At 42.5% G+C, this 18365-nt stretch overlaps 1 protein-coding gene across 4 annotated transcripts in view; it reads left to right on the top strand.

Moving 5' to 3' along the window:
- NYAP2 (neuronal tyrosine-phosphorylated phosphoinositide-3-kinase adaptor 2) overlaps positions 1-18365 on the top strand; it is a 286407-nt gene that overhangs the window by 151277 nt on the left and 116765 nt on the right. Inside the window, exon 1 of one of the 4 annotated variants that reach the window (XM_077290781.1) lies at positions 3751-3859. The exons of the other annotated variants lie outside the window; for them this stretch is intronic. Coding sequence (XP_077146896.1) covers positions 3831-3859 — 29 coding nt within the window. The 5' untranslated portion in view covers positions 3751-3830. Of the gene's footprint in view, positions 1-3750; positions 3860-18365 lie in introns of those variants that run through there. 4 annotated transcript variants of the gene reach the window in all.

The raw sequence follows: 18365 nt of genomic DNA, 5'->3' as shown, positions 1-18365 counted from the left end.
TACACAAAATAATGCACCCTACACAGTCTAATGCCCATACAACCCCTGCACAGATATAATGGCACCCACAGCCCCTACACATTGCACGATGCTCTCATAGCCCCTCCTCCATAATCACACAGTATCATGACCTCCACATCCTCATAGTATAAAAAACAATAAAGCTTGTACGCACCCACTGTAAGGCCGGCGTCACACTGGCGTTTCAAACGGCCGAATGCAATGCGATAAAAAATCGCATTGCACTAGGACTAATGTTAAGCTATGGGGCAGCTCCCACCAGCTGACTTTTTGTCGGCCGTTTTCCTCGATCTGAGACAATCACAGCATGCTGCGATTGTCTCGGACCGAGGAAAACTCTCGGCTCACTCGCACCCATATAAGCCTATGGGTGCGAGTGAGACAGCGCACACCACTCGGATATCATCCAAGTGCTGTGCGTTATAAGCGGACCCCAGCAATGGAGGAGATGGAGAAATTCATTTCTCCGCCTCCTCCGCAGCTGTGCTCCGATCCTCCCTGTGCGAGAGAATCGGAGCACAGACACATGACACTCGGCTCCTGCTTTGCTGCAAGCAGGAGCCGAGTGTCATTAGCATATCGCATCCGATGATCTCGCATCGGATGCAATACGCCACTGTGACGCCGGCCTAACCCTGATTCCCCATCACCCATAGCTTCTGTTTCCTCTTCACTTTTGTACACTGCTAGCAACACAATACAGTGAACTCACTGTGCCACCTGTACTGAGACACTCTCAATTTATAAGATGGAGAGTGATGTGGCAAGAGCTTCTGGCTCCCTGCTTTATTACGTGATTAAGCTGTATCTGCATCATGTTGACACTGACACCCTTCAATATCACACTTGCCAGACTGCGGGCAAAAAATTCGGGGTCCGTTCCCCTAATCTTTGACATTAGAGAGGCTAGTAATTTTATCCATATATAATAAATACACCGGCGCTCCACACGGTGTTTGGACGTGGAGATGAGGGGAGCTGCTGGTGCCTAAATATAGGAAAAATCAGCCGCACTCAATTGGTTGAAAGTTCAGCAAACTGTGTAGTTTCTTTATTAACATATACAATAAACATCACCAGGTGCTTTTTTAGGAGGTAAATGGGTGGCGGACTATTCAATTCGGGTAACGTTTCGACCCAGCGGGTCTTTATCAAAACCTCACTTATGCCAAAGAGGTAGAGGAGAGGAGAAAGAGCCGAGTTCCCATAGGGCAGCTCTGGTGGAGTTGTGTGGAAGCGCGTCCGCCTGGTGGGTGATGTAGTAGACGGCTACTGTGCCAAGCCTGTCATATAAGAGGGAAAAACTTTGTATAAAAGAATATAGGTCACCGCGCTACCTTACTCCGAGATAGAAAGTTAAATATAGTGCCCCCAAAAGGAAGAGAGTAAGAGACTTACTTGGTCGCTGTAAGTGCCGATAATATGTCTGTGGAAGCGGTTCCTTGGCCGAGGTGGAGCTAAAAGAGAATGGCTGCTCCTCCGTGCATCTGGAGATGAGGATCCGATCAGCGGTGTGGGATGGCAGGGCTGCGGGGAGCGTCCTCCCCTGTTGGCGCCTAGCCACCACGCGCACCAAAGAAGAAAACAGGCGGCGTCTCAGTCAGAGAACGCCGCTACACTGCAGCGGGGGATGAGGGGGCGTGGTCTGGGTGACGTCACCCGGAGCTGCAGGGAATGAGCAGGAGACGGATGCCGAGCAGGGCCTCAATTGCCTACGCGTTTCGAAGGCCTCCGGACCTTCTTCGTCAGGGCTAGCTCGGCCAAGGAACCGCTCCCACAGACATATTATCGGCACTTACAGCGACCAAGTAAGTCCCTTACTCTCTTCCTTTTGGGGGCACTATATTTAGCTTTCTATCTCGGAGTAAGGTAGCGCGGTGACCTATATTCTTTTATACATAGTAATTTTATCCCTTATTGATACACATATTTAAGACACTGGCTTTTTTTCCCCTTTTTCTCATCACAAGAGTCATCTCTTGTTTTTCAATGGAGCTGGCAATATAAGTCCTTGTTTCCTTCAGGATGAATTGTATTTTTAGTGATTCTAACTTGAGCTACAATAGTATATTGCATCAAAATGTTATGCAATAATATTTTGAGGGGATGAAAAAATCAAGAGAGACATTTTTGGGATTTTATTTTTGCAATGCTCATTGTGGATTTTTTTTTCACTAATTTTGCACAGTAACTAGTTTTTGTAAAATATTTTATTATGCTGCCACATTTACAGAGCCATAACTTTTTATTCTGTTGATGTTACTTTATGAAATTACTTTGATATTTTTGGCATTGAACAAAAAAACTAACAGGCAATCCTTCATCTGGTATTAAAAGACCAACATACACACATGGCAGATCTGGAGGGCCTTCTACAGGTTGTCCTGAAAGCCACAGGGGGTTTGTTCATGGAAACCTATCATCACTCCAGGATTGTGGCATGGGTGACCGGAAGCCACCTCTCAATCTATTCGCAATATATGGGTAAAGCTCAATGTGGAACATAGCCTAAGGGCACATGCACACGATGAGTACCTGGTGACTTTTTTACATCCGTATTTGTAAGCAAAAAACAGGAGTGGAGAAATCAGAGAAAAAGTATAATAGAAACACGTCTCCACTTCTGCATTTTTACTACCCCCTCCTGATGTGAACATGTGAACACAGCCTAAGACTTAAGATTGATCTATGCAGGTGTTGAACAGATCCCGAAATAGATTATAATAAATTAGAATGCTCTTCTTTTTTATCTCCGAAAACAGTGCCCATCTCCGTTGGTTGTCCATTCATTATAAAGCAGATCTTCTTTCCTACTTTGTTAATTAGTGGAATGATCTTAGCGATTTATTTCCATTGGTGCATAGTGCAACATGCCTGTAACTTTGAAATCCCCAAATATATCTGGTCCAATATAATTAATCCTTGCACTGTTTATTTTCTTTCTGCATTATTTCCCTTTTCTATGTGCTAATGACTGTGTAGGAAAAAGCAAATCTATCTTAACCATAATAAGTTAATTTAACCTTATTCAAGAAGTTGACCTGTGAAAATATAAAAATATTGAAATAATCCGGTAATTAACAAGATCACTATGACCCCATTATCTTGATGAACTACGGATAATCGGCATCATCCTCCCTTTAATTGCCTTTGTGACCTCTGGTATTGGAGGTCTTGATACAGAGATGGAGATTATCAGGTCAGGCCAGTTTCACAACACGTTTTGATGGATTACTTGTTTATACTATAAAACTATGTATTTAAGTGGCTACCTTTGTACTAACATGGAATATAGCGGAGAAAATGTGGATATCCATTTGACATACGCTTGTGCAAATATCCTTTTTGCATTAATTTTTTTTTCTTTACAGCTTGCAAAAAAACAAACTGCTGCACTTTCTCATCCTTTAAAAAATGGATGAAAAACAAATCCGTTTATTATAATATTTCAGTCTAGTGGAAGACAGATGCAAACGTATCACCATACAACTACATCTGTTTTCGTTATTATTTTTCATATATTTTTTCTCCAGAAAAGAAGTCGCATAATCTCATAACAATCATCCCTCTGTCTTTAAAACACAAACATGGATCAGTTTAGTTTGTAATATTATGTAAATGTTAAAAAAAATGGATTTACTTACTATGGAAATTATCCGTTTAAGTCAATTTTACAACGGATCATTTTTTTATGTTTATAATCTAAAAAAATGTCCCTATTAAAGATTACAACAACATGGCGTGAAACATCCACAGCGGTTTGATGAAAAAGCTATGATGAAAAGAACAGGAGAACTTGTTGACAACACATGCAAAATTGTAGACATGTTGATCACAGGTGACTTTTCTTTGACCTCCATTAAATTAATATTGAGCGCATTTTGCATTGACCCAATTTCCTTAAAGGCCCCTTGATTTATATGATTTAGTGAATATTTTTCAGAAGGTCTAAAGACATAGCTGGGAGCAGGAACTCACAGAGAATGTTCTTATCCTGATGTCTACAAACACTGACATTGTTAATATGTAATTTCCGAAAATAGCTGAGCTGGGTTCTCTGTGATCTAAAACAAAACATGAAGTCAAGGACTCTGTGAGCTGCCTTAGGATAATGGCAAATATAAAACACAATTACATAGTTCATGCATATATAATGTATGAATAATGTTACATAGTCAAAATTAACCATCTTTTCAGCTCTTGGAATAAGACATGTTTTGCTTTAAAATAGAGCAGTATATATTAAATAAGAAGTTTAATAACTTTCTATACTTCACAGATTTTCTGTATGCAAATTGAAAGTTGAATAATTAAAGAATAAATGTAATCATCTTCAATCTGTGCATTGTAATGTTGAACCAATATGACTGGTTTAATAGCGGTATATATATGCCCGTGGTAGGCAAAGTCACAGTGGGTCTGCTGTTTCCCCCTACTTTTGGCATACCATGTAGCTTATGATAACCTATATTGACAGTGGCCATTAAGCCCAGTAGACACTGGCAGGGTGTTAGGCCAGGTATTAGGCCAGGAAGGAACATATATACCAGGGTGGAGGACATGTACACTCTGCTCCCCATCTATACTGAACAAATCTGAAATGTAGAAATTTTTGCAAATTTCTTAAAAAAGAAAAACTGAAATTTGACATGATCATAAGTATTCAGACCATTTGCTTAGTATTGAGTAGAAGCAACCTTTAGAGCTAGTACAGCCATAAGTTTTCTTGGGAATGATGCAACAAGTTTTTTCACGTCTGGATTTGGGGATCCACTGCCATTCTTCCTTGCATGTCCTCTCCAGTTCCGTCAGGTTGGATGGTGAACGTTGGTGGACAGCCATTTTCTGGTCTTTCCAGAGATGCTCAATTGGGTTTAGGTCAGGTCTCTGGCTGGGCCAGTCAAGAATGGTCACAGAGTTGCTCTAAATCCACTCCTTTGTTATTTTATCTGTGTGGGTCATTGTCTTGTTGGAAGGTGAACAGTTGGCCAAGTCTGAGGTCCAGAGCACTCTGGAAGAGGTTTTCAACCAGGATATCTCTGTACTTGGACTCATTCTTGTTTCCTTCAATAACAACCAGTCATTCTGTCCCTGCAGCTGAAAACACCCCCATAGCGTGATGCTGCCACCACCATGTTTCACTGTTGGGATTGTATTGAGCAGGTGATGAGCAGTGCCTGGTTTTCTCCACAAATACCACTTAGAATTATCACCAAAAAGGTCTATCTTTGTCTCAACAGACCAGAGAGTCTTATTTCTCATAGTCAGAGAGTCCTTCATGTGTTTTTTAGCAAATTCTATGCAGGCTTTCATATGTCTTGCACTGAGGAGAGGCCATAAAGCCCGACTGGTGGAGGGCCTCAGTGATGGTTGACTTTGTGGAACTTTCTCCCATCTCTCTACTGCATCTCTGGAGCTTGGCCACATTGATCTTGGGGTTGTTCTTTACCTCTCTCACCAAGGCTTTTCTCCCATGATTGCTCAATTTGGCTGGACAGCAAGGTCTAGGAAGACTTCTAGTGGTCTCAAACTTCTTTCATTTAAGGATTATGGAGGCCGCTGTGCTCTTAGGATCCTTGAGTACTGCAGACATTTTTTTGTAACCTTGGCCAGATCTGTGCCTTACCACAATTCTGATTCTGAGCTCCTTTGCCAGTTCCTTTGACCTAATGACTCTCATTTGGTCTCACATGCACTGTGAGCTGTGAGGTTTTATATAGACAGGTGTGTGCCTTTCCAAATCAAGTGCTATCAGTTTAATTAAACACAGCTGGACTCCAATGAAAAAATAGAACCATCTCAAGGAGGATCACAAGGAAATGGACAGCATGTGACTTAAATATGAGTGTCTGAGCAAAGGGTCTGAATACTTCTGACCATGTGATATTTCAGTTTTTCTTTTTTACTAAATTTGTAAGAATTTCCATATTTCTGTTTTTTTTCAGTCAAGATAGGGTGCAGAGTGAACAATAATGTGAAAAATGAACTTTTTTGAACTTACCAAATGGCTGCAATGAAGCAAAGAGTAAAAAATTTGAAGGGGTCCGAATACTTTCCGTACCCACTGTGTATATGTATATATATATATATATATATATATATATATATATATATATATATATATATATATATATATATATATATATATATATATATATATACGTATATATATATATATATAGATAGATAGATAGACACTGCTCAAAATAAAGGGGAACACTAAAATACCACATCCTAGATATCATTGAATGAAATATTTCAGTTGCTAATCTTTATTCATTACATAGTGGAATGTGTTGAGAACAATAAAACATAAAAATGATCAATGTAAATCAAAGTTAATATACCATGGATGTCTGGATTTGGAATGATACTCAAAATCAAAGTGGAAAATCAAATTACAGGCTGGTCTAACTTCAGTGGAAATGCCTCAAGACAAGGAAATGATGTTCTGTTGTGTGTGTGTGGCCTCCACGTGCCTGTATGACCTCCCTACAATGCCTGGGCATGCTCCTGATGAGGCGGTGGATGGTCTTCTGAGGGATCTCCTCCCAGACCTGGACTAAAGCATCCGCCAACTTCTGGACAGTTTGTGGTGCAACGTGACATTGGTGGATGGTGCAAGACATGATGTCTCAGATGTGTTCAATCAGATTCAGGTCTGGGGAACGGGCAGGCCAGTCCATAGCTTCAATGCCTTCATCTTGCAGGAACTGCTGACACACTCCAGCCTCATGAGGTCTGGCATTGTCCTGCATTACTAGGAACCCAGGGTCAACCGCACCAGCATATGGTCTCACAAGGGGTCTGAGGATCTCTTCTCGGTACCTAATGGCAGTCAGGCTACCTCTGGCGAGCACATGGAGGGCTGTGCGGCCCTCCAAAGAAATGCCACCCCATACCATTACTGACCCACTGCCAAACCGGTCATTCTGAAAGAGGTTGCAGACAGAAGATCGCTCTCCATGGTGACTCCAGACCCTGTCACGTCTATCACATGTGCTCAGTGTGAACCTGCTTTCATCTGTGAAGAGCCCAGGGCACTAGTGGCGAATTTGCCAATCCTGGTGTTCTGTGGCAAATGCCAAGCATCCTGCATGGTGTTGGGCTGTGAGCACAACCCCCATCTGTAGACGTCGGGCACTCAGACCATCCTCCTGGAGTCGGTTTCTAACCGTTTGTGCAGACGCATGCACATTTGTGGCCTGCTGGAGGTTATTTTGCAGGGCTCTGGCAGTGCTTCTCCTGTTCCTCCTTGCACAAAGGCTGAAGTAGTGGTCCTGCTGCTGAGTTTTTGCCCTCCTACGGCCCCCTTCATGTCTCCTGGTTTACTGGCCTGTCTCCTGGTAGCGCCTCCAGCCTCTGGACACTACGCTGACAGACACATCAAACCTTCTTGCCACAGCTCACATTGATGTGCCATCCTGGATGAGCTGCACTACCTGAGCCACTTGTGAGGGTCGTAGAGTCTGTCTCATGCTACCACGAGTGTGAAAGCACAAGCAACATTCAAAAGTGACCAAAAAATCAGCCAGAAAGCATTGGTACTGATATGTGGTCTGTGGTCCCCACCTGCAGAACCACTCCTTTATTGAATGTGTCTTAATAATTGCCAATAATTGCCATCTGTTGTCTATTCCATTTACACAACAGCATGTGAAATTGATTGTCAAACAGTGTTGATTCCTAAGTGGAATGTTTGATTTCACTGAAGTTTGATTTACTTGGAGTTCTATTCAGTTGTTTAAGTGTTCCCTATATTTTTTTGAGCAATGTATGTATATATATATATATATATATATATATATATATATATATATATATATATGAGACCACTGCAAAATGTACAGTTTGTCTGATTTTTCTCTTTATAGGTATATTTTTGAGTAAAATGTAAATTGTTCTTTTACTTCTATAAACTTCTGACAACGTTTCCGAATTTTCAACCCATAAATTTTGTATTTTTTTTCTGACAAAGAAAATTGGTAAAAATAAAAAAAATAGTCCTTTCAGACCTCAAATAATGCAAAGGAAGCAAGTTCATAATCATTTTGAAACAACAATACTAATGCTTTAACTCAGGAAGAGTTCAGTAATCAATATTTTGTGGAATAACCATGATTTTTAATCACAGCTTTCATGCGTCTTGGCATGCTTTCCACCAGTCTTTCACATTGCTTCTGGTGCAAAAATGTAAGCAGTTCTTTGTTTGATGGCTTGTGACTAGTGTTGAGCATTCCGATACCGCAAGTATCGGGTATCGACCGATACTTGCGGTATTGGAATTCCGATACCGAGTTCCGATACTTTTGTGGTATCGGGAATCGGTATCGAATCCATATTAATGTGTAAAATAAAGAATTAAAATAAAAAATATTTCTAGGAATTTAGGACCTGAGAATGACGTCGCGGCTTGTGATTGGTCGCGTGGCAGTCACATGAGCGGCACGCGACCAATCAGAAGCCGTAACATCATGGAAGGCCCTAAACACGCTCATTTTAAGCAAAGAAGGCTGCCGGTTAACAGCGGTAAGGTGCATGGGCCTCCGGAGAGGTGAGTATATCAATATTTTTTATTTTAATTCTTTATTTTACACATTAATATGGATCCCAGGGCCTGAAGGAGAGTTTCCTCTCCTTCAGACCCTGGGAACCATCAGGATACCTTCCGATACTTGGTGTCTCATTGACTTGTATTGGTATCGGGTATCGGTATCGGCGATATCCGATACTTTTCGGGTATCGGCCGATACTATCCGATACCGATACTTTCAAGTATCAGACGGTATCGCTCAACACTACTTGTGACTATCCATCATCCTCTTGATTACATTCCAGAGGTTTCCAATGGGGATCAGGTCTGGAGATTGAGCTGCCCATGACAGGGTTTTGATGTGGTGGTCTCTTAATTTTTGCCAGAGCTGTATATATATTAGGATGGGGGGACGGTCCAAATCTTGCTTCAGGGCCAGTCGGACTCTAGTTACGCTACTGGGCACTGTTATCTGTACATATTTGCTATTCATTAGTATTTGCCATCCAAGCATAAGCTCATTGGTTGCAGTTTACCTCCTTCACAACATGGCTATTTTGCATTTTAGTTTTTATTTGCCTTCTTCCAAAAGCCATAACTTTTTTATGTTTCCATTAGCATGGCCATGTGGGGGCTTGTTTTTTGCTGGACAAGTTCTACATTTAAATTACACTATTCATTTTATCCTGTGATGATGATGATGTTCAAAAAAGCACAATTACACATTTTTTATTTATTAATTTACAATGTTGACTGTATAGTAAAAATTGCACAAAATATTATTTTCCAGGTCAGTACAATTATGAAAATGCAAAACAAGCAATTTTTTTAATTTAAGTATTGAACCCCATCCCTCACCCCGAGAAATTTGTAAAACAAAAACAAATTCCCCTTTCTGCAAAATCTGTGTAATGTTTTCAATTTTCAGTCAAAGGAGCTGTGTAAGGGGTTTCTTCTTGTATTCAAAGCCATCGTTGTTATTGATACGATTTTGGGATAAATACAATTTCTTGGTTGCCTGTTATTGCATTTTTTTAAGTGTTGTGGCAGCAGAAAAAATATATAATTCTTTTTTTTTTCTCACTACAGAGTTAACGATCGGGTTAATTCATTTATATTTTGATAGATCGGAATTTTATGGACATAGTGATACAGTGTTGAAATCAGGGTCTGTTTGCCTACATCATGCTACTCTCAGGTTAGACAGCACAAACCTGCTGACAGAACAGATTCCCTGTAAAGGGAATTTTTCAGTTCATTTATGCTTACCATTTTAATAGTATCCTGAAATATGACTTGGGAAGCCGTTTCAGGATATGTAACTTTTATTGGTGTGCGTTGCCCCTTTGTGCTTCTGTTAGCCCTGGCAAATTTATAGTCGCTCTTCAGCAAGGCAACCATAAGTAAATGCGGAATGAATATTCACAGCATGTATTTCTATGCAGCTGTCACGCTCAGATCAGGAGAGCACATGGCCAGTCCAAGTATCGTGATGCGATCCTCGGGTGAGTAATACGGCCTGATTCCAGAGCAGAGGAGTAGGCGGGATTATGGGCGTGGAAAAGGTAAATATTAATTTCACATTTACATATGGTTGACCTGCTGGCGCGCGTCTATACATTTTCCAGAACTTACAGCACCACAACGGGGCAACACATATCAACAAAAGCTACATATCCTAAAAGGGCTGCATAAGCCCTATTTCAGGATACTATTAGTATCATATGCAAAAATGACCTGACAGATTCCCTTTAAGTACAGTAGAAGGAGCAACATGTATGGTCTCTTCCTTGTAGAATGCAAAGAGGTGAGAAGGTGACTCCTCGTTTTCATAATAGTTGGGAATCCTGGAACTGTAATTTGTATTTATCTGACATTTATTTACAATATTTTATAAATGGCCCAGATTGTAATATCACTTTAGGCTTTTTTGCTGCTCTTAGAATTGGTTCAATCTGACAATGTATCCCTCGGACCAAGAAAGGTTGCGCGTATCTGCTGCACAACATAACTCTATGGATATAAGATGTAAGTAGTGACAAATACAGGCCCTATTTCCCTTTAGGTGGTATACTGCTCATGTCAATCAGTTACGTTTAGAGCTTAGTATCTCCGAAGGCATTTCAATATAGGTTCATGTACCATCCTTGCCTTTGGTGATTTACTCAGATTTGAATAAATGCTTCATGGCAATGTAGGAGAAAATTTCGAAATGGGGAGCCAAATTGTCATTTCTCAGGTTGAACGATGAATACAAGGTCAATGAATATAATGAGTGCAGGAAGCTTTATAACAATGGGGAGTCATTTTCTAAACATGCCTTCATAAAAAAAAAAAATACAGTTGTGCTCAAAAGTTTACATACCCCGGCAGAATTTTTGCTTTCTTGGCCTTTTTTCAGAGAATATGAATGATGACACCAAAACTTTTTCTCCACTCATGGTTAGTGTGTCATGGTTCTCAATAGCAAGAGACCGTAGTAAAGCATACAAAAGGACTAGCTCTTGGAAGATGGGAACTCGAGCTGACTGTGAGCTAAACCTACCGCACAAATAACAGTGGCCGGGTAGCGTGCCTACGTTTTATCCCTAGACGCCCTGCGCCAGCCGGAGAACTGACTGACCCTAGCAGAGGAAAATACAGACCTGGCTTACCTCTAGAGAAATTTTCCCCAAAAGGCAGACAGTAGCCCCTGTTATGACCCCAGTGGACAGGGTCTCAGAGGAACGTGTAAGTCTGCGAGATACAAAAATCCAGCTCATAGGGCTGTGGTAACTGGGTTGACCAAATAGCTACTCCTAACGCCAACACTAGAAGTAGCCGGGGATCATGCCTACGGTGATCGCTAGATGACTCGCGCCAGCCGGAGAATCTAACTACCCCTAGGAGAAGAAAACAAAGACCTCTCTTGCCTCCAGAGAAAGGGACCCCAAAGCAAGATACAAGCCCCCCACAAATAATAACGGTGAGGTAAGAGGAAATGACAAACACAGAAATGAACCAGGTTCAGCAAAGAGAGGCCAGCTTACTAATAGCAGAATATAGCAAGATAACTTATCTGGTCAACAAAAACCCTATAAAAATCCACGCTGGAGATTCAAGAACCCCCGAACCGTCTAACGGTCCGGGGGGAGAACACCAGCCCCCTAGAGCTTCCAGCAAAGGTCAGGATACAGATTGGAACAAGCTGGACAAAAATACAAAACAAAAAAAAAAAAAAAAAAGCAAGGAAGCGGACTTAGCTTTAACAAGCAGGAACCAGGATCAGTAGTCTAGAGCACAACAGATTAGCTCTGATTTCAACGATGCCAGGCATAGAACTGAAGGTCCAGGGAGCTTATATAGCAACGCCCCTGAACTAACGGCCCAGGTGAGCATATAGGAGAAGACAGAAGCTCCAGAGTCAATTCACTAATGACCACTAGAGGGAGCAAAACGCAAATTCACAACAAGCCCCCACATATAATGTCGGTGATTTTAGAGGAAATTGACATACGAAGTATGAAGATAGGTTTAGCAAATTGAGGTCCGCTTACTAGATAGTAGGAAGACAGAAAAGGGAACTACACAGTCAGCTGAAAACCCTTTCAAAACACCATCCTGAAATTACTTTAAGACTCTAATATCAACTCATGACACCAGAGTGGCAATTTCAGCTCACAAGAGCTTCCAGCCTCAGAAATATTCAAACACAGAGAACTGGAACAAAAATGCAAAACAAACTTAGGACTACAAGTCCAACTTAGCTGATAGTAGTCTAGGAGCAGGAACATGCAACAGAAAGGCTTCTGGTAACATTGTTGGCCGGCATAGAAATGACTGAGGAGCAAGGCTAAATAGACAACTCCCACATCCTGATGGAAACAGGTGAACAGAGGCGATGAAGCACACAAGTTCAGTACCACCAGTGACCACCGGGGGAGCCCAGAAACCAAATTCACAACAGTACCCCCCCCTCAAGGAGGGGGCACCGAACCCTCACCAGAACCACCAGGGCGATCAGGATGAGCCCTATGAAAGGCACGGACCAAATCGGAGGCATGAACATCAGAGGCTGTCACCCAAGAATTATCCTCCTGACCGTAGCCCTTCCACTTGACCAGATACTGAAGTCTCCGTCTGGAAACACGGGAGTCCAAGATCTTCTCGACAACGTACTCCAACTCACCCTCAACCAACACCGGAGCAGGAGGCTCAACGGAAGGCACAACCGGTACCTCATACCTGCGCAACAATGACCGATGGAAGACATTATGAATAGAAAAAGATGCAGGGAGGTCCAAACGAAAGGACACAGGGTTAAGAATCTCCAATATCTTGTACGGGCCGATAAACCGAGGCTTAAACTTAGGAGAAGAAACCTTCATAGGGACAAAACGAGAAGACAACCACACCAAGTCCCCAACACAAAGACGAGGACCAACACGACGACGGCGGTTGGCAAAATGCTGAGTCTTCTCCTGGGACAACTTCAAATTGTCCACCACATGCCCCCAAATCTGATGCAACCTCTCCACCACAGCATCCACTCCAGGACAATCCGAAGACTCCACCTGACCGGAAGAGAAACGAGGATGAAACCCCGAATTACAGAAGAAAGGAGAAACCAAGGTGGCAGAACTAGCCCGATTATTGAGGGCAAACTCCGCCAAGGGCAAAAAGGCAACCCAATCATCCTGATCCGCAGACACAAAACACCTCAAATAAGTCTCCAAGGTCTGATTAGTTCGCTCGATCTGGCCATTAGTCTGAGGATGGAAAGCAGACGAAAAAGACAAATCAATGCCCATCCTAGCACAGAACGCTCGCCAAAATCTAGACACGAATTGGGTTCCCCTGTCAGACACGATATTCTCCGGAATACCATGCAAGCGAACCACATTTTGGAAAAACAGAGGAACCAGCTCGGATGAGGAAGGCAATTTAGGCAAGGGGACCAAATGGACCATCTTAGAGAAACGGTCACACACCACCCAGATGACAGACATCTTCTGAGAAACAGGGAGATCAGAAATAAAATCCATGGAGATGTGAGTCCAAGGCCTCTTCGGAATAGGCAAAGATAACAACAATCCACTAGCCCGAGAACAACAAGGCTTGGCCCGAGCACAAACATCACAAGACTGCACAAAACCTCGCACATCTCGCGACAGGGAAGGCCACCAGAAGGACCTAGCCACCAAATCCCTGGTACCAAAGATTCCAGGATGACCAGCTAACGCAGAAGAATGGACCTCCGAGATGACTCTACTGGTCCAATCATCAGGAACAAACATTCTACCAGGCGGGCAACGATCAGGTCTATCCGCCTGAAACTCCTGCAAGACCCGTCGCAAGTCTGGGGAAACAGCAGATAATATCACTCCATCCTTAAGGATACCTGTCGGTTCAGAATTACCAGGGGAATCAGGCTCAAAACTCCTAGAAAGGGCATCCGCCTTCACATTTTTAGAACCCGGTAGGTAAGAAACCACAAAATTAAACCGAGAGAAAATTAACGACCAGCGCGCCTGTCTAGGATTCAGGCGCCTGGCAGACTCAAGATAAATCAAATTCTTGTGGTCGGTCAATACCACCACCTGATGTCTAGCCCCCTCAAGCCAATGACGCCACTCCTCAAAAGCCCACTTCATAGCCAAGAGCTCCCGATTACCAATATCATAATTTCACTCAGCGGGCGAAAATTTACGAGAAAAGAACGCGCAAGGTCTCATCACGGAGCAGTCGGAACTTTTCTGCGACAAAACCGCCCCAGCTCCGATTTCTGAAGCGTCGACCTCAACCTGAAAAGGAAGAGTAACATCAGGCTGACGCAATACAGGGGAGGAAGAAAAGCGGCGCTTAAGCTCCCGAAAGGCCTCCACAGCAGCAGGGGACCAATCAGCAACATCGGCACCCTTCTTAGTCAAATCAGTCAACGGTTTAGCAACATCAGAAAAACCAGTTATAAATCGACGATAAAAATTAGCAAAGCCCAAAAACTTCTGAAGGCTCTTAAGAGAAGAGGGTTGCGTCCAATCACAAATAGCCTGAACCTTGACAGGGTCCATCTCAATGGAAGAGGGGGAAAAAATGTACCCCAAAAACGAAATTTTTTGAACCCCAAAAACGCACTTAGAACCCTTTACACACAAGGAATTAGAGCGCAAAACCTGAAAAACCCTCCTGACCTGTTGGACATGAGAGTCCCAGTCGTCCGAAAAAATCAAAATATCATCCAGATACACAATCATAAATTTATCCAAATATTCACGGAAAATGTCATGCATAAAAGACTGAAAGACTGAAGGGGCATTTGAAAGACCAAAAGGCATTACTAAATACTCAAAATGGCCCTCAGGCGTATTAAATGCGGTTTTCCACTCATCCCCCTGCTTAATTCGCACTAAATTATACGCCCCACGAAGATCAATCTTAGAGAACCACTTGGCCCCCTTTATTCGAGCAAACAAATCAGTAAGCAGTGGCAAAGGATACTGATATTTAACCGTGATTTTATTCAAAAGCCGATAATCAATACACGGCCTCAAAGAGCCATCTTTTTTAGATACAAAGAAAAAACCGGCTCCTAAGGGAGATGACGAAGGACGAATATGTCCCTTTTCCAAGGACTCCTTAATATATTCCCGCATAGCAGCATGTTCAGGCACAGATAGATTAAATAAACGACCCTTTGGAAACTTACTGCCCGGAATCAGATCTATTGTACAATCGCAATCTCTGTGCGGAGGTAGTGAACCAAGTTTAGGCTCCTCAAAAACGTCACGATAATCAGATAAAAATTCCGGAATCTCAGAGGGAATAGATGACGAAATGGAAACCAAAGGTACGTCCCCATGAGTCCCCTGACATCCCCAGCTTAACACAGACATTGCTTTCCAGTCAAGGACTGGGTTATGAGATTGCAGCCATGGCAATCCAAGCACCAACACATCATGCAGATTATACAACACAAGGAAGCGAATAATCTCCTGGTGATCCGGATTAATACGCATAGTTACTTGTGTCCAGTATTGTGGTTTATTACTAGCCAATGGCGTGGAGTCAATACCCTTCAGAGGTATAGGAACTTCCAGAGGCTCTAAATTAAACCCACAGCGTTTGGCAAAGGACCAATCCATAAGACTCAAAGCGGCGCCAGAGTCGACATAGGCGTCCGTGGTAATAGACGATAAAGAGCAAATCAGGGTCACAGATAGAATAAACTTGGACTGTAAAGTACCAATTGAAACAGACTTATCAACCTTCTTAGTACGTTTAGAGCATGCTGATATAACATGAGTTGAATCGCCACAATAGAAGCACAACCCATTTTTTCGCCTAAAATTCTGTCGTTCGCTTCTGGACAGAATTCTATCACATTGCATAATCTCTGGCGCCTTCTCAGTAGACACCGCCAAATGGTGCACAGGTTTGCGCTCCCGCAAACGCCGATCAATCTGAATAGCCATTGTCATGGACTCATTCAGACCTGCAGGCACAGGGAACCCCACCATAACATCTTTAATGGCATCAGAGAGACCCTCTCTGAAATTCGCCGCCAGGGCGCACTCATTCCACTGAGTAAGCACAGACCACTTACGAAATTTTTGGCAGTATATTTCAGCCTCATCTTGCCCTTGAGACAGGGCCATCAAGGCTTTTTCAGCCTGAATCTCTAAATGAGGTTCCTCATAAAGCAACCCCAAAGCCAGGAAAAACGCATCCACATTGAGCAACGCAGGATCCCCTGGTGCCAAAGCAAATGCCCAATCCTGAGGGTCGTCCCGGAGCAAGGAAATTACAATCCTGACCTGCTGTGCAGGATCTCCAGCGGAGCGAGATCTCAGAGACAAAAATAATTTACAATTATGTTTGAAATTCTGGAAGCGAGATCTATCCCCGGAGAAAAATTCAGGCAAAGGTACTCTAGGTTCAGATATAGGAGCATGAATTACAAAATCCTGTAAACTTTGAACCTTCATAGCGAGATTATTCAAACCTGTAGCTAAACTCTGAGGATCCATTTTCATCAGGTGAAATCAGAACCATTCAAGGATTAGAAGGAGAGAGAGACGAAGGCAGCAGTAAGCAGAGATGCTAGTGAATCAACTAATGAGCAAACTCAGGAAAAAAAAAAAAATTCTCTGCAGACTTCTTTTCTCTCCTTTCTTCTGCCAATTATTTTAACCCTTGGCCGGCCAAACTGTCATGGTTCTCAATAGCAAGAGACCGTAGTAAAGCATACAAAAGGACTAGCTCTTGGAAGATGGGAACTCGAGCTGACTGTGAGCTAAACCTACCGCACAAATAACAGTGGCCGGGTAGCGTGCCTACGTTTTATCCCTAGACGCCCAGCGCCAGCCGGAGAACTGACTGACCCTAGCAGAGGAAAATACAGACCTGGCTTACCTCTAGAGAAATTTTCCCCAAAAGGCAGACAGTAGCCCCCACATATAATGTCAGTGATTTTAGAGGAAATTGACATACGAAGTATGAAGATAGGTTTAGCAAATTGAGGTCCGCTTACTAGATAGTAGGAAGACAGAAAAGGGAACTACACAGTCAGCTGAAAACCCTTTCAAAACACCATCCTGAAATTACTTTAAGACTCTAATATCAACTCATGACACCAGAGTGGCAATTTCAGCTCACAAGAGCTTCCAGCCTCAGAAATATTCAAACACAGAGAACTGGAACAAAAATGCAAAACAAACTTAGGACTACAAGTCCAACTTAGCTGATAGTAGTCTAGGAGCAGGAACATGCAACAGAAAGGCTTCTGGTAACATTGTTGGCCGGCATAGAAATGACTGAGGAGCAAGGCTAAATAGACAACTCCCACATCCTGATGGAAACAGGTGAACAGAGGCGATGAAGCACACAAGTTCAGTACCACCAGTGACCACCGGGGGAGCCCAGAAACCAAATTCACAACATTAGTGGTTGTGTGAAGCCATTTATTGTCAAACTACTGTGTTCTCTCTTTTTAAATCATAATGACAACCCAAAACACCCAAATGACCCTAATGAAATTTCACATATCCTGGTGATTTTGGCCTGATAACATGCACAGAAGTTGACACAAATAGGTTTGAATGGCTACTAAAGGTAACATCCTCGCCTGTGACCTTTTTGCTTGTAATCAGTGTATGTGCATAAAAGCTGAGTGAGTTTCTGGGATCCAGACTCTTGCATCTTTCAACCAGCCAATGACATTTCTGGATTGTGAGTAATGGGGAAAGCATAAGAATTGTCAACGGATCTCCTGGAAAAGGTAGTTGAACTGTATAAAACAGGAAAGGGATCCAAAAAGATATCCAAGGAATTGATAATGTCAGTCAGCAGCATTCAAACTGTGATTAACAAACGGAAAATCAAGGTCTGTGTAAAAACAAAACCATGGTCAGGTAGACCAACAAAAATGTTGTCCACAACTGCCAGGAAAATTGTTCGAGATGCAAAGAAAAACCCACAAATAACATCAGCTGAAATACAGGACTCTCTGAAAACTAGCGGTGTGGCTGTTTCAAGATCCACAATAAGGAGGCACATGAAGAAAAATAGGCAGCATGGTCGAGTCGTCAGAAGAAAGCCATTACTGTGCAAATGTCACAAAGTATCTCACCTACAATACGCAAAACAGCACAGAGACAAGCCTCAAAACTTTTGGAACAAAGTAATTTGGAGTAACTTTTTGGCAACAACCATAAACTTTTCATTTGGAGACAGGTCAACAAGGCCTATGATGAACGGAACACCATTCCTACTGTAAAGCACGGAGGTGGATCGCTGATGTTTTGGGGATGTGTGAGCTACAAAGGCACAGGAA

Source organism: Ranitomeya variabilis, chromosome 2 (assembly GCF_051348905.1).
Source record: "Ranitomeya variabilis isolate aRanVar5 chromosome 2, aRanVar5.hap1, whole genome shotgun sequence".
Taxonomy (NCBI): Eukaryota; Metazoa; Chordata; class Amphibia; order Anura; family Dendrobatidae; genus Ranitomeya; species Ranitomeya variabilis.
This window is presented reverse-complemented; position numbering and strand designations above follow the sequence as displayed.